The sequence below is a fragment of the Bombus terrestris genome, chromosome 8 (assembly GCF_910591885.1).
Source record: "Bombus terrestris chromosome 8, iyBomTerr1.2, whole genome shotgun sequence".
Taxonomy (NCBI): Eukaryota; Metazoa; Arthropoda; class Insecta; order Hymenoptera; family Apidae; genus Bombus; species Bombus terrestris.
Window position 1 is genome coordinate 6027205 of NC_063276.1, and position 15874 is coordinate 6043078.

Below are 15874 nucleotides of genomic sequence, written 5' to 3' on the forward strand. Positions count from 1 at the left end.
CCATTTGGATTCGTGGAAATTATCAAAGAAGCCGATTACCAATTGGAAATAACATTAAAGACAATAATTGCATCCGTGATAGGATTTAGAATGGATCTTTTTATCTCGCACAATTATTTGGTTAATTTTCCTTTCTAATCAGCTTCGCGAAGAATTAGGTATCGTTTAAATTTTTCTTATTGTGGAACGCAGTCGTGATGGAAAGTTTCCGTATTCTTTCTTTCCAGATTTAAGTAGTCCGCCCTGGGAGGCCAGTAGTCTCCCTGCTCTCACGCACACCGTCAGGGATGAAAGCTACAACGAGCGAATATTCCCGTAAGTAATGCAAGATTTACCATTTTATTGAATCTTGACCGGGTAAAAGGGATGGCGAGAAATAACAAAATTTTTCAACTTCTCCCCCAACGGATATAAGAATGAAAGGAAGAAGAGGTTGCTCTCGAAGAAAGTTGGATCGAGCTAAGTTCTTGAACTGTTAGTCTTTGTTGTTTTTTTAATTGAAGAAACTACTATGATCGTATTAGTCCCCAGGCGGAATAGCCTTCTGTTATCAACAACTAACAGTTAATTAAAGTCGCTTTTCCTAACGTGGCGACGAGATGCGACCCTTTTGTTTAAAGAAAGCTGAGTAAATTGCGCCTCGAGACGGCTTGATGTACGAAGTTGAGATCTCGTAACTCGTGTTTCGACATCAGAGACTTGGCTGTCCCTCACATGAATCACTTAGAAAATGCAGAAGATTGCTGCCTCGCCTTAAACCATTAATTCCAAAGGAGACGCTTTTACCGATAAGAAACAGGGATAGCTTTGAAGCCACTTCCTGCCGATCGATAGCACGACGAAGAAGAAACCTTAAATCAATCTAGCGACGTATTAACGCCAAGAGTGAGGCGATCTTGTCTAACATCTTGTAACATCTAAGAATTGTTTCGAAAGTAGGAGAACTCCTAGAAAAGAAACCTAACAAGCCTCTGTGATGTATCTTCGACCAGCACCGATACTCGTTGCTCCTTTCCACTGAGCTTTGTTTCAAGATACATGACTTTCTTCTATTCTCCTGCTTCTCCACCCTCCGCCCCTCCGTCAACGAACGAAAAAGTCATTCGTTACCACTTCGAATCACCTTGTACTACAAAAGCATAAGTTTACGTGCCACGTACGTAATTGGTTCGACCCAGTTGCTAACAATCCCGAGAAGTACCCGGGCCGCACTAGCCCTGAGCAATTCCGGTTATTCTTTCTCGTGGATGGAAACGAAAGGAATGCGGTACACGATGAGATCCCTCTCTTCCACCCTTCCTCTTCCTCTTCCTCTTCCTCTCGCTCTTTTTCTCTATTTTTTCCCCTAAAAACAACTAGGTTAAGAACAATGAATTTCAACGGAGATGCGATAAAACATTTTGCAGGTTTCGTCCCTATCTTCAAGAAAGAAAGAGGAAAAAGAGACAGAACCAAAGGAAGGATTTCGATATTAAATGTATTAATGCACAAAGACAGACAGCGAGGTCAGAGACCATAACTGCTCTGATAAATCCTCGAGAGAGTGAAAGGTCTCGGTACATGACAGAAAGCCAGAACAACATGCCACTTCGTTTCTTTTGTCTCAGGACAGAAGAATGATACGGGTCTGACTGGTGGTGTACTCTTGGCATACGTGAGATCCGACTATAGTTAATTTTCCTTGAAAGGATACGGAAGGAAGTGCATACGGAAGGAAACGTTCTCCCAATCTCGGTAATGCCTACGCAGCGGCTCATACAGGAACGCACACATAGCCATCAAAGGTTCGAGCTCAGCGGGAATAGAACACGGGGCAAGGCAGAGAGGTTTTAATCAGTGCTGGACTGTTTCGAGGAGAATATAGTAAAAGGAATATACGAGGAGCAAATCTTAACGCGAGTTCCTGAAATTCGCAGCGAACGCATCGACGAACGAACAGAAAGGATGCACATGATGAGAAAGATACAGAGTCTTCTGTTTCGCCTAGCTCGGTGGCATTTATCTCACGGCAAGATTAAAACACTCAGAGAAGGTTAAATAGAAAGTATCAGTGAAATCATTTTCTTGGAGCTGCGTGTAGCCGAGGAACCTGTCTTTATTTGCATTCCTTTCTCTCACAATGTTCGGTTCGATCGTAACGAGATTAAAATTAATTGCCGAGCTTCATGAATGAAAGATAACAGAGTTCGCTTTTTTTCATTCTTTCCTTTCTTTTTTTTTTTTTTTTCTCTCTAATTCTATGGAAGAAGGTATATAGAGTGTGCGACTCCGCGCTCGTCCTTTTTCCCTTTTATTTCAACGGGTTGATCGATATGGAATCAATCTTTATCGACACGCGTAGCACCGGCCTGTTACACTGGGAACTGCGGTGAAAATCTTGCGCTGGAATTTGCAAAATTCCCCCGGAATCGAGAGCGATATAATACAAGACGAGCCGGTCATTAATCACAAGCGAAGTTCATCAGCGAACACGTGACAATATCGAAAACCATTTCATTTTCAATTTATCCACCGTCATCCATTATACAGCGTGCGGATGATTCTTAAAACGAAAAATCGCTTTCAATTGAAATGATGAATTGCACGGATCCTTGCTGTGATGAATTACGGTGGAAAGTTCCTTAATGAGGGAACAAAAATAAAATTTCTTTCAATGGTTAATTAAAGCGATCTGCAAATTGTTCCCGGATGAGATTCCTTTGTTCTTCATCCATTGTAATCCAATCTGTCCTACAAAACAAAATAGGAACGTGATTTATTTTCAGCAAATCGATACACCCACGGGTTTATTTTAGGGATTTTCCCTCGTATTTATAAAATACCCTCGCTGAAGGGTGTATATTTAACCAGTCAACTTTTTGTTTCAGCCTTAAAAAGGAGCAACAGGTCAGACGCGAATGGAGGAGCCTGAAAGCAACTGGCCGAAATTTGTCTCTCCTAGATGTCGACCAGTCCCCCGCGCAGCTTCATTCGGTAAGTGTCCAACAAACAGTTTAATTAGTTTAACACTTTCTCAAACTCGCCTGAGCTTGTATTTAGTTTTACTTGCTTTATCCCCTGAATCGGGCCGTATGTTATCGCACCGTTAGAGTAGGTTTCTAAACTATTAATCACACGGCTAACAAGGAATTTCTTTTCCTCTAACATCATGCTGATATGATATGTTCTGTCACAGAATGCTTCGTCATGTTCTAGATGAGATATAATTACTTTCAGCTTTCCAAGCTATTTCGTAGTTTCTAAAAGAAAAAGTTCAATTTGAAAACCATATTATTACGTTAAAAAACTGTTTTCTTGAAAATGTTATTCCATACTTTTCACTTAGTTTCGCATGTGAATAATAATCGTCGGCTGATTATCTATTTGTATCCAGTCGACGATCGGCCAAGTATATATATATTTATTATACCAAAATGTTCAAATCCGATTTTATCGAAAACTAAGCGCCACACGAACAAATTTCATTCTACACTTTTTATTTACTTATTCACGCAGAATCAGCCAGTTATCGAGCGCGCCAGTTATCGATTGCCAGCACAAACTGTATAAAGTGAATTCGAAGCCGAAATGGAAAATAAAATTAACGCGTGACGAGCGGCAAACATCGTTCAAAGTAGACATCTCATGTCCAATTAAAGCTACTGGGAAAGTTGATAACCGGCGTAGTTTAACAACGATACAAACGAGTGCATAAACTTCGTTACGGTGTTCGGTATCTTCGTTAATTAATAGCGAAATAATCGCAGAAAGTGTTGCATAACTCTGCAATACTATAGCACTCAGCCGGTAATCTTCTCACATAGAAGAAGATCTTTCTAAGGATATTCGATGGCGGAACTTTCTCCATAATTAATACTCAAAGGATTTTCGCGTCGATTTCCCGGTCACGATACGCGGAGGAGGAGATCGGCTTTGAAACGTTTGCGGTAGATTCCTGCAAGGTCCTCCTATGCTTTTGACTGGCGCAGCTCGTCTACTCGGCGAACAATCCCCGTTTTCGTGCGGAAAGAACTACAAAAAAGTCTCTGCCAGAGGCATCGGCTTTCTGTGCACCGCCTTTGAGATTCAGCCAAAGATACGTCTTTCTCCAACACGCCTATCTCTCTATTAAGCGATCCTGAATCGACGCTGGGCTGCTTATTATTCGCGATAATTGAGATTCGACGTGGTTGTTCGGGATCGTCAAAAGTGAGACTTGACAAAAGGGAAAGAGCATTCGCGTAGATGCCACTCGGGATTCCCTTTGAGCTTGTTTCAGAACGTTACGAAATATGAAGCAAAGTATTCTTCGAGGCATTGATAATGCCTCCGCGTGCTTCCTTTTCAACGTTTATCACCACGAAACGTAAAGGACATGGCATAACTCTTTGATACTGCGGTTTCCGTTTCATGCTCGTGACAATTTACAATAGAAAACGTCCAAACGATGACGTTTGTTTGCACAGCCACACAGGCTTCCGAGAATATGAGATACTCTAATCTCTGTCATCTTCATCCACGTTCTACGAAATGATACTTAGGTTTCCAAGAGTAAGGCGTGAATATTCCCCGCGGTATCTCAGCGAAACTGAAACTGAAATCTGCGTCTAACGCCGGTAATAACCCCTTTTGCCGACCGGGGAAATTAATCACGCTCTTAATTAGAGGAAAATGGACATAGTAACTGATAAAGCTACCAAAGCGAGAACAATTACTCCTACCATCGTGCGCTTACGATCCTTGAAGAAAAAATGCGCTTTGCGAATAATCCAGCAAGGAAAAACGGTAAAGAAGCATCTAAAATTGCGAGTCGACGAACATCGAATCTGATATGTTCGCCAAGAACGAAGACGTTGGTCTAGAATTTGATTCGCGATGCGAATCGTACGACACTGATTTATTGTTTCGAATTGCGATCGTGTCGACCCTCTCGTACTCGCTCCTTCGCTCTAAAATCCATGGCAATCGTGTCGATTTTGCCGCTTTTTGAATGATGCTTCACAGGGTCGTTAAATTCGTCGAAACACGGTCGCATGAAAAGCTGGTTTTCCTTTCTTTCCTCTCATCTTTTTCGCCTCTTCTTTTTTCGGGTGGAACGAGTAAGGAGCAGATAGGACCTGGACAATGAGGAACACGAATCGATGATGGAATTAATGGGCGTTCTCCTTTAATACGAAACTCTCGTCTCCGTTTCATCTGGCGCCTCTTGTTCGCGAATTTCTGACAGCTTCCCACGACCGATCCAAAGTAGAGAAGCGTTGCGCTACATTGTCACATCATGATTTCTCTCCTTCTCTCTCTTTCTCTTTCTCTCTGTTTCTCGGTCTTTATCCCTGGCTCTCGCTCTCCTTTTCTCCCGTGTTTCGCTTTCTTCGTCTCTTTTTATCTCGGCCCATTCTTGCCTGTTTCATTCGCACTCATTCCATTGATTTCATTTCCCCAGCAGGACGATTCAATCTGCTCACCGTTCTGTATTACTTATCGCGGTTCTCGATTCCCGTTGAATCGAACGGCGTCCTCGCGTCGACCAGGCGACCGTCGATCATGGACGATGTAACGCAACGTTTCGCCTCGTTGTCCACGAATCGAGAAAAAAATCTGCGGCATTGCACGTTGCCACGGTGGCGTCGATTTAGTGGCGAAATTTTTAATCAACCGCAGTGTGGTACGCGACTTTGAACGGAGATTCATACGATCGATCCGCCCGACGAGGAAAGAACGCAAAGAGCAGCTGTTCCGGCGCGAATTATAGCGCGGCAAATTCACAGCTACGAGTTTCCGTTAAATCTCGGTGAAATTGTTGCCCGGGGCACTCGTATCGAAGGACATAAATTAAAATGAATTCACATGGAATTGGTTACACCTCGCTTCACGATTGTGGCTTTAGAAGAAAGAGAATGAAGAGGAACGTTGGCGGCCAATGTAGGTCAGTAAATGCGCTGCAGGCTCGAGTATTTTTTATTTATTAAAGCCTAGAAAATTGGATTGACTTTAAGCCGGTTTCTTCATTAGGATTAGCCTGTGTATCGTGCAGGACGGAAATTAATAAAATCAAAGTAACTGTTGCAGGCCCTTCGTCTGGAAGTTTTAATGAACGGTTAATTCACTCAGTGTCCATCGGTGATTTTTTTCAAGCGGCTCGAGCTTTTAATTAAAAAATTCGCCCGAAATCCGACCCGATGACCAGTCGAAGTTTAACGAAGTTGTATTCCCGTATCTTGATGAAATAAGTTTTCAGCGCGAGCTATCTACCGGTGACGTATACGAATACGAGAAAAGAGGGGAAAAAAAGATCCGATGAAGATACCGGCGAAAGTTTTAACGAACGACGATTTTTTCTCTGGACTGTACACGGCATTCGAAAGGGTATCGCGGTGCCTGAACTTTGGTGTGATATCGAGATCAATCGATATTCCAGTGGCGATGCACGTTTATGATTTTTCCGAGTAATTCAGTATGGAGGTTCGATTGACCCCGCAGCATCTCCGGCTCGCAATCGATCGCAGCCGTATAACTCTTTTCCGCGATGTTCCATCAGACTTATGGTTGCACGTGGCTGATATCGATCCTAGAAAAAACGGTGCAAATAATGAAACGTCAAATGCAATACGATTGCTCGTTGAAAGAACGAGAGAAAAAGACCGTCATGAAATAACTTAGTTCGTCCAAGTGTTTTTGTCATTTTTACCGTATGTATTTTCATTGCTTTCCGTGTAAACAGCTGATATTCATAAACAGTTTCATCAGGTTTCATGCATTAGCTTCCGTGTTTGATAATTTGGAAATTTAAGAGCGTTTCGGCTGTTATGCAAAGATACCGCGAATAAACTATTCATGTAAATAGACTGATATCAATTTTGGTTAATTACGTAGAATAACGATATGGTAAATATAATATTCCGTGCATTGTATATTACGTACGATGTAATAATAGAATATATCTAGGATTCCGGTTTAACATGATGCACACAATGGCTTGTTTTAATCTATGCAGATAGGTATATGTCAGGAGAATTAAAAAAAGAGAACGGTCTTTCCTGAATAATACGTGATATTTAAATATCCGAATTTTCAGCTTTCATCGTATAAAAACTTTGGTGCGGCCATTTTTTCTCACTAACCTTGGAATGCCCTTTTCGCCATCCACGCTATCGATTTTTTCCGCGCGAAATTCTGCTGACCTCCTCTAGCCCCTATCTGCCAAATTTTTTTCATATAATCTTCCTTCCTGTCGTGTATTTACTATTTTCGTATATTTTATACAAGCCAATGTGAAAGTAAGGCAACGATAAGTTTCGATGTTCAAACAAAAAGTCATCTATTTAGATTATTCGAGAATTTCTATAAAACGTGGATATTTTAGACTCGTGAAAAATGCAACAGAGATAGGTACGAAGAACATTCCAAAAAATACACGAGGAATCAATGTATGTTAGGAATTTTACATCACCGATGAATGTCTATGAATCATATTTACCTCTAAACAGCTGCTCAAACTTCCAATACTGTTATGTGAATATGTTTTACCCATCAAGACTCTTTAATGTACGAATTACATTGAAAGGAATCGTAGAAGTAGAAACTATAACGCCTCCGTTCCAGCAACTCTTCTGATACTGACAATTGCTACAAATTTGAAACAATGGAACCAGATATAGTCATCGGAAATACAAACTACGCCGAATTGGAATATTTCTTAACACCAATCGAACATTATTCGACATCGAAATAATTCATTTTAATGGCAAGTTCAAACAAAATTTTCTCCAGCTGGGAATGACGATTCACTAATCGACGATTCCTAAAGCTGATGGGAAGTTCTCATGGCGTATAGGAACGCAAAGAATTCAAATACTTCCAATGAACTTCAAAATGTTTGGTCGTGCCACTTTTGCCTGACCCTGTACGATATCCGGCACAAAAATCCTAAATACTACGTGCGGTACTTCGAGCGAACACTTATCCGCTGTGTGGTTGGTTCCTGAAGCGAAGCAAAGTATCGTGGTATCGCGCGTAATTAAATGTCCCGGGTTCCCCGGAGTGTTCCGTCGGGTAAGCGCATTAAAGCGTGGCCCGGGCCGTGCCACCTTCTTCCATTTCTCTGTGTTTTCGAAAACTGCCTCATTCCACAGGGTGGTCGCGTTAAGTGAGAAAGATGAGGGCGGGAAGGAAAGTAAGATCTATAGGTCGGGAGGGAAGCCCAATCGCTCTGGAACGGCGAACGGGGAATGAGGTGTGCCGCGAAAAGGGGGTAGAATACGTTGCTCTTTTCCCTACACGCTTTTCTCTTATTTCCTGGTTGATTTCTTTAGTTTCTATCGCAGAAACCGAGTATCGAACAGTGGTATGCACTCATGTTCCCCGCTGGCTTTCCTCTCAAACCTTCAACACTTTTTCTAATTCGCGCCTTTTCAGCCGCGATGCTTTCACGTTACCTTTGCCTCCCTAGGCTTCCAGCGTACAGGGTATCCCGACAATAAACGTATAGTCGGGAAGAAAGCAGTTAGTAGAAAATATAGAATAAAGTTTTTCCAAGCGACGACTCGTTTTCGAGGAGATTCAGTTGGGAAATTTGGTCAAGTATTCTTGAAATTCGTCGATTAAGGATTAGAGATAGGCGCGAGTCCGACAAGAGGTTACGCTAGGTGCGAAAATAAATGGAAAGTGTAGAATAAATTTCGTTCACAAGACGTTCCACCGCCGAGGAAAGAGTAAAATTTGAAAATTTCTCATGTGTGTGTATGTAAGTCAATTCTTGGTTGAACATGTGAACAGGAAAACAATTTTTCCAACTCGTTTTCTTAAAAAGCGAGGCGCCTGGTGAAAAACTTGAGTTCCGTATTTTCGATTCATTTTTCCCACGTAGAATCACCCTCTTGCCCATTGTATCACGATTATTGGATACACCTGTATATTCACGTGTGTTTCTAATGCCTTCTCGTTTCCCTTGCGAAAATGCTTTCGTGAAAGCTCTCGCTGCCTGATGCGTTTAAAATATCGCGATACCAAGGATGGATGAATCTAAAATAAGACAAGTACAATGTGGTGGAATTTTTTGGAAAATCGTTGCTCGACAGAGATTCGAGCACATGGATTAACAGGCTTTCCCTGGCAAGAAGTTTCTTCAAACTTGACGTTTAATGAATGAGATATGAACAGCTCGTGATCGTTACTTTGCATTGCAGATTAAGTATCGATCATCGGACTATCAGATTCATCGGACAATCATTCTTCTGTGATCTTGAAACGGTATAATGTTAACGATAGTATGTACGAAAACCGTGGCGCGTTATACATTAGTATGTCTGTAAAAGTAGAAAGTAACAAATTGTATTTTCTTTTGGTTTGTGAAGGATGTGATCCTTATGCATCAAGGTGTCACAATTAGGTAAAATAAGAAAAAGGCTCGTACTCTTTAGAAAAATCCTGGCTGGAAGCGTCTTAATTAAAGGAACCTCAATTAAAATAGAGCGTCTAGCAATTAACATAACTTACCTCAAGCAGCATTCGTACATATATTCACAAGCGAATCTTCTCATCCGAAACCTGTTTTCAAAATAAAGAAGATGCCCGCCGTGATATTCCGTTAGGTACTTGCATATAAAATTTCGTTCCTCTGAAAGATGAGTTTCAACGTTGATGGGCCAATATTATTAAGATCTATTAAATTAATTTGTTCTAAAATCTTGACCTACTTTGTTTTACTGCAGTTATCAATCACGTTAAAGAAACAAGAATTTGCTATAAATTACGTATATAAAGTGTTAACAAGATTTACAGTAAAAATGTGAAAAACCTAAATCTCTTAAAAAATATTGATATTAAAAAGCCTGCTCTCTCGAAGAATATCGATATCAGAAGCATAGGTTACAATATTTTATATTCGATTCTATATTCCACACGCGCATTCCTTTTCCACGGAATATCACGAATTTGCCATCTATCGCAAAAAGGCTTGTATCTTCCAATGGAATAAGTTATTCTTCTCTCAACTAATACTAACGCTAACTAATACTAACCGTACTATATAAAAGTACATTACCTTTTGATCATTAAATAACGTTAAATAACGTACCGGAAAACCAGCGAGGCTATACTTATCACATTTTTCTCCTGTAATCTTCATATGCACCAAACGCATGTACGCTCGTTCAAATTCTCTGAAAGTTCGAACGCGGGATAAAGGTTGGAAGGAAAACGATTTCGACGAAGCTCGGACTATTCTGCTTCCAGCTTCTCACCCCTTAAAAAACAGTCGCTTGGCGAGCAGAAAGATCGTCCTGTACGACCTCCCCTCCTCACGCAGGCAATTTCTACGTTTCTTCGTTCGCTTGTGTCAAGCCTCGAAGAAAAGGGAAAGAAGAGTTGTCAAGACGAAGAAGAAGCTACGTAAGCGAGGGACGAAGAGCAGTGGGAAGCGCGACGAGGGTGGGAGCGAGCGTAGGGATGGAGGTGGCGTTCGATGTCCGCGCAGTTTCGAGCCATCCCCGTCCGGAGAGAATCGGCATGGGGGTGGGTCGAGTTCGAAATGACGGAGAACGGATTTTCCGTCTAGTAGAACGCGCGACCTCAGCCCGGTAAGATCGACGCCGCCCTCGCCCCCGAGACAACACGAGACGCGGTGAAACAAACCGACGAACGAACGCCACCACGATTCCGCTTAGAGCTGGAACGCTGCCGACACCCTTCGCCAGCGTTGTATCCTTATTTTTTGGCTATCGAAGGTGCAGAGTAATTTTCTCTCTGTTCCGAACCTTGGCAAATATAACAAACACGATTCGATGGTCAGGAAGGGGAATTGAGATTGTAAAGTAATAAAAGAAAGCAGAAGATCGTCGTATGAATAGAGAAAAAGGTATCGATTGATCAAAGATCATTGAAATTTAGAAAGAGACACTACGATTCTATATTTGATTTTCGCGATCGCCACGCTGGAAATGAACAGGATCGCCTCGTGCGCGAACACTGACGGAGGTTGATTCGCAATCGATGCAGAGGCAGGATCAAAAGAAATAGCTCGGTGTCCCGAGATGAGAAGGAAACGTATGAAAAGATTCGAAGAAACGCGCGCAACCAGAACACGTAGGATGTCGGACTGATTGGCCATAGGAGAAGAGAGAAGGAACCGGAAGTGTGACGCAAAGTCTCAAGAGAAGGGCCGCTTGTACTCGTTGCTGGGCGCAAATCTCGATCGTAACTGAGAGACCGACACACGGTATCGGTTTTATGTTGGAGATCGCGCCACGTTTCCGTAACGGCGTCGTCGATGAGATTCGAAGGTAACGTTGCTGCATTTTGCCTGTACCGATACGTAGGAATTTAACCACGGAAAATCGAGTCTCTCGTAGAGAACGTTACCGAAATGTACTATATGCGACGCGCGTACGTCGAGCTGATCCTCTTTTAAGAACGCTATAGCGAGTTTAAGCGCACCGTTTAATAAAGTAAACAGGCAAGCAATTGCACAGGAAAGCTTTCTTTCCTTTCTGTCGTATTGTATTACAAAACATCTAGAATAAAATCACGGCTGCTACACGATACTGATCCTCTAGTTTTAACTTCTCCATTTTTGTTTGAGGAAAATAATGAATTATTTTCATTTCGGAATGCAATAGATAGGGGTATCGGAGAGAATATAAAAGAGTATCGAGCAAGCTACGTTTTGTAATTTCCGTTAGAGCATTTTATTTCCCAAACGCGATCGAATCTTCCTCTTATCACGATTTTATGTATAGCAATCAGACGTCCCCGATTCTCCACTAGAATCCATCGTTCCCCATCGGAGATCGGTAGAACGCGATTTCTATAGCGTCGAACGATGGTCAGCCGTTTGCTCGGAAAATGTCTGCGATATTTGCGGAGATAAAACCTTTAGCGTAGTCGCTAGTAGTCGGTTATCAGACGACAAACAGTTCTGTTTTTCGCCAGGCTACGGAAACGTTCTGTTGTATACATATACATACGAGAATTTAAAGTTGTAGAAAAGTTCTCGGCAAATCTGTACTCGATACGTTAACTTCCGTCTTTTCTCTTCAACGATTAAAAAGAAATTTCTTTCCGGGCGTTGCCGGGATGAGCATAGGAAGTTTAATCGAAAATTCATATGGAAGTTCGCTTCGAATGTTGAAGCCGCGAACGAAGCTACGAATAAACGAGAAACGTAATTGAAAAATTTCTCGTCTACTTATTCGCGGATTTACACAACACGGTAAACAGGCGGGGGATGTCCAGAAGAAATCACATTAACACTCCAGCTAGAATTACAGGATTCGTCTGGTAAACATTTGTCTTGCAAATTACCTTGTTGATGATTCAAATTCAATTCATAAGTTCTAACTAACCTCGTTTCGTCGAAATCGTAAACTCGTCAGAGTACTTGTATGCATTAGCGCGCCGCGCTGAAACCGTCCGCGGAACAACGAATCCGCGAAAAGCGGAAAGTTGCCTGAGGACAAAATGAGAAACCTCGATCTAATCGACTTACGAGCGATTTACTTTTGCAATCTATGAATAATTTCACGATAAAGTAACAAGTTAGTCCACGATATAGATAAAACTTGGGAATTCTGTGAAAATGAAGAAAGTAATTACATTTTTAATTAAATTAATTACATTAGCTTTGCAACCTCGGCAAGGTCGAACCTTTCTCCCGACCTAATCGCATAATCGATCTGCAAGATGAAGTTCGATAGAAACCTTGAATCTTATCTGGGACTCAAGGAAGATATAATTACTTTAAATTCATCGAACACAATTTTATAGATTGATCGTTGAACTGGTAGGGTGACTTTTATTCTTTTAATTGAATAGGTTTCGATTTCATCGCATTTGAGTGAACGCTAAGAGCCTCGAATCATTACGGAGAATTATTAAGTCGATCTATGTCTGACGACGGTTCTTCCAAGATCGCAGACATTCTATTCCACGTAGATAATTTTTTAACGTACAAGATATATTGAAAGAAATTATAAATGAAGAAACTATGATAGCTCCGTTCTAAGAATTTTTTTAATTCCGAGACGGGCAATTCTCCTTAATTTGAAATAATTGAACCAATTAACCATCGAGAAAATATAGCGAATGCGAGCTACCTTCAACTAAAACATAATTCGACAAAACGATATTTCATCAATGCAATATGCATCAACCTCATTCTAATGAAACGTACATATTCGTTCATTTTAATGCCAAGATCAAACGAAATTTTCATCGGCAGAGGAAGAATAATGGTTCGCAGCTCATGAAGCTGGAAGTAATCGCAAGATGGAAAAATCATTCACGAAAATCGCATGCAGCTGCATTATCCGGACAATTAAACACACGCCGAGGAAAATGAAACGAACATACACCACGCGCACCGTGGTTCCGCGTTGTGCATAAAGCGGCGTTTACAAAGGAACTAGGAAAGAAGGTTCGTGCATACATTAGCAGGCCATCACAGCGATACACCGCTTCGATCGAACCGTGCTATTGACCACGGGACTTGAAAAGCTGCCATCCATTGGTTCTATCGTTCGATCGGCCGAATGCACAGTTCGACAACCGTTTTGTGCCATATCAATTTTCGACGAATCGTTCGCGCCACTCCTTGCGAGGCTCTCGTTTCATCGGTAGCCCGCTGTCTACTATCCGACTAATCGATAACGTCGGTGACACTGTCATTTTCTCGTTTTTTCGTGACACGACCACCGCTCTCTACGAAGAAAAGCGTCGCTGGATGTGTGTTCGCTTGCAGAGACACGAGATTCGAGGCCGGTTCTGGCGTTTGTTTCGAAACGCGCGGAATGTAATCCCGGATGCAGCTTTTTTAGATTGAACGAAATACCGTCGCGATCGATGGGTCGCGATCGCGACATTCCGCGAAACCAAGCCACCAGAAGCTTTGCCGTCCGACGAAGGATCACCACTCGGTGGAACGCTGTTTTTTCAATCGTGTAATCTGCTCGCGAATCGATATTTTGTTTCAAGCTTTAGGTAATTCCAGAGAGACGCCGAAAATTTGCAAATACAATAGTTACGGTTTTGTTTTTATCGTTGGAATTTTGTTGGATGACCGATAGTAATTGAAATTCCTTCTCACACCGCTGTTCGACACGAATCGAAGTATGATGCGTTCGCAAGCGTTTCAGTATCGCGTGAAAATTGATTCGAACACACGAACGTTCCGAGCGATCTAAAATATCTTTAAATAAATCCGAAGGCCAATAATTTCGCAAATTTTGCGAAATATCTCGATCCAGACCGATAATTATTGACATGCAACCACAATTACACGCCGGATGTGGTAACTTTGCTAATTATCACAGGTTACAGATTATTAAACGAAATTGAAATTTGAGCAACTCGTTTAATAGTTACCAATTCTGTTGAATTTCCCGATTGCGCATTAACGAGCCAAATGTGGTAAGACGACATCGTTGGGAACTTTTTTTCGAATCCATCGAGATGAATAGTTATTCAACTAACTTAATTGCACAATAATAATATATTTTATCATTCGCCATATTTCAAGGCTCGTAGATTAAGAAAATAGACTCTATGAAGTTTGACGATTACAAACCTCAATTTCATCGGTGTACATTAGCTTTGAAAAATTCATTTAACCTTGTCATAATGTTCTATATACGTTGTAAAGAATAAAATAACGTTGTAGTTGCATTATATTTTATCATACGCTTGAACGATGTTGTAGGTCATTAATCAACCATCTTTGTAAAAGTATTAAAGTGCTAAAACACGAAGACAATAAAGGTCAGCCTCAAATTACAACAAGAATTACAAGTGTTAATGGAATTCTTGAATTTCACGGCAGTGCCGACGATCGTTAAACAGAATTAACATCACCCGATTCCAAAAGCAACTGCCAATTAATAAAATAAAGGTAGGTCGCAAAATGAAACCGGAGGAACGGATTTCCTCGTACACATATTTTCTAGAAACTTCGTTTTCGTTGTTCACCGTGTACAGCCTCATCACTTATCCAGACGTTGCATGGAACGAATTACGAAAATTCAGCATTTTCACCATGCAGCAGTTTAATAACAATTCGTTCTCCCACCGTAAGGATCGCGTTAGCAGAAACTGATCGCAGTTACGACCCGTCAATTTCCCCGGTAATGGTCTAGTTTCGTTGCTGTACGACGCGAACTTTCAACCAGCCTGCTTCTCCCACGAAATATTTTAATATTTTATCGCGATCGCGTCACTGATGTCACGTTTACATACTATCGTGTTATTCTCGTGTCGTTCCATTCGTACGAATCATCGTGGCATCAAGAGCGTACGGTCGATTTGTCATTTTTTATTTAGAAACGATAGTTAACGAAGATCGAAGGGAATTGAATGATAAGAGAAAAATTAAGGAGGTCGATCTTAACATGACATAATCGAAATTAAAGATAACTAAAATAAAATATGTGCCCCTTCGCTATAGACTTTTCCAAATAATTGTTAAATTTGCGAGTTTCCATAGAAGTCGACGGTATAATATTAATATTTTAATATTTTCGATACTGTAATATTACGATCGGTATCATTTCACAAATTTTAAAGGAGATGAAATAAGTCATACTTGTGTAGTTTCAAAAATGAATATAAAGATGAGTAATATGAAATTGATCGAGGTAGTGGTGAATCATAAAACCGTTTTTCTATAAAAAGATGAGAAGTGTGACTTATCATGTTCTACCCCTGTAGTCTTCGCTTTAATTCCCATTTCGGGTAATAGAGGATTCTGAAGGATTTAGGGTGAGATCGATCCGATAATAGAAAAATAATTCTGATAATAGCTCGCCAGTGACGGGTACGTTTTTACGGTATTGCCACTAGTGATGGTGATTCAGTTTCTCGATGATAAAATGTCCGAGTAATTAGCGGTTTTTGTAAGATAGGAGAA

The 15874-nt window shown here is 41.1% G+C and overlaps 1 protein-coding gene across 12 annotated transcripts in view; it reads left to right on the forward strand.

The window, feature by feature from the left end:
- The window catches only part of LOC100648400 (pleckstrin homology domain-containing family G member 5), an 84384-nt gene that overhangs the window by 6361 nt on the left and 62149 nt on the right, over positions 1-15874 (forward strand). For 11 of the 12 annotated variants that reach the window (XM_048408161.1, XM_048408160.1, XM_048408157.1 and 8 more), the window contains 2 exons: positions 228-315; positions 2868-2973. In XM_048408161.1, coding sequence (XP_048264118.1) covers positions 228-315; positions 2868-2973 — 194 coding nt within the window. Of the gene's footprint in view, positions 1-227; positions 316-2867; positions 2974-10377; positions 11259-15874 lie in introns of those variants that run through there. The other variant, XM_048408166.1, reaches the window with a different exon arrangement.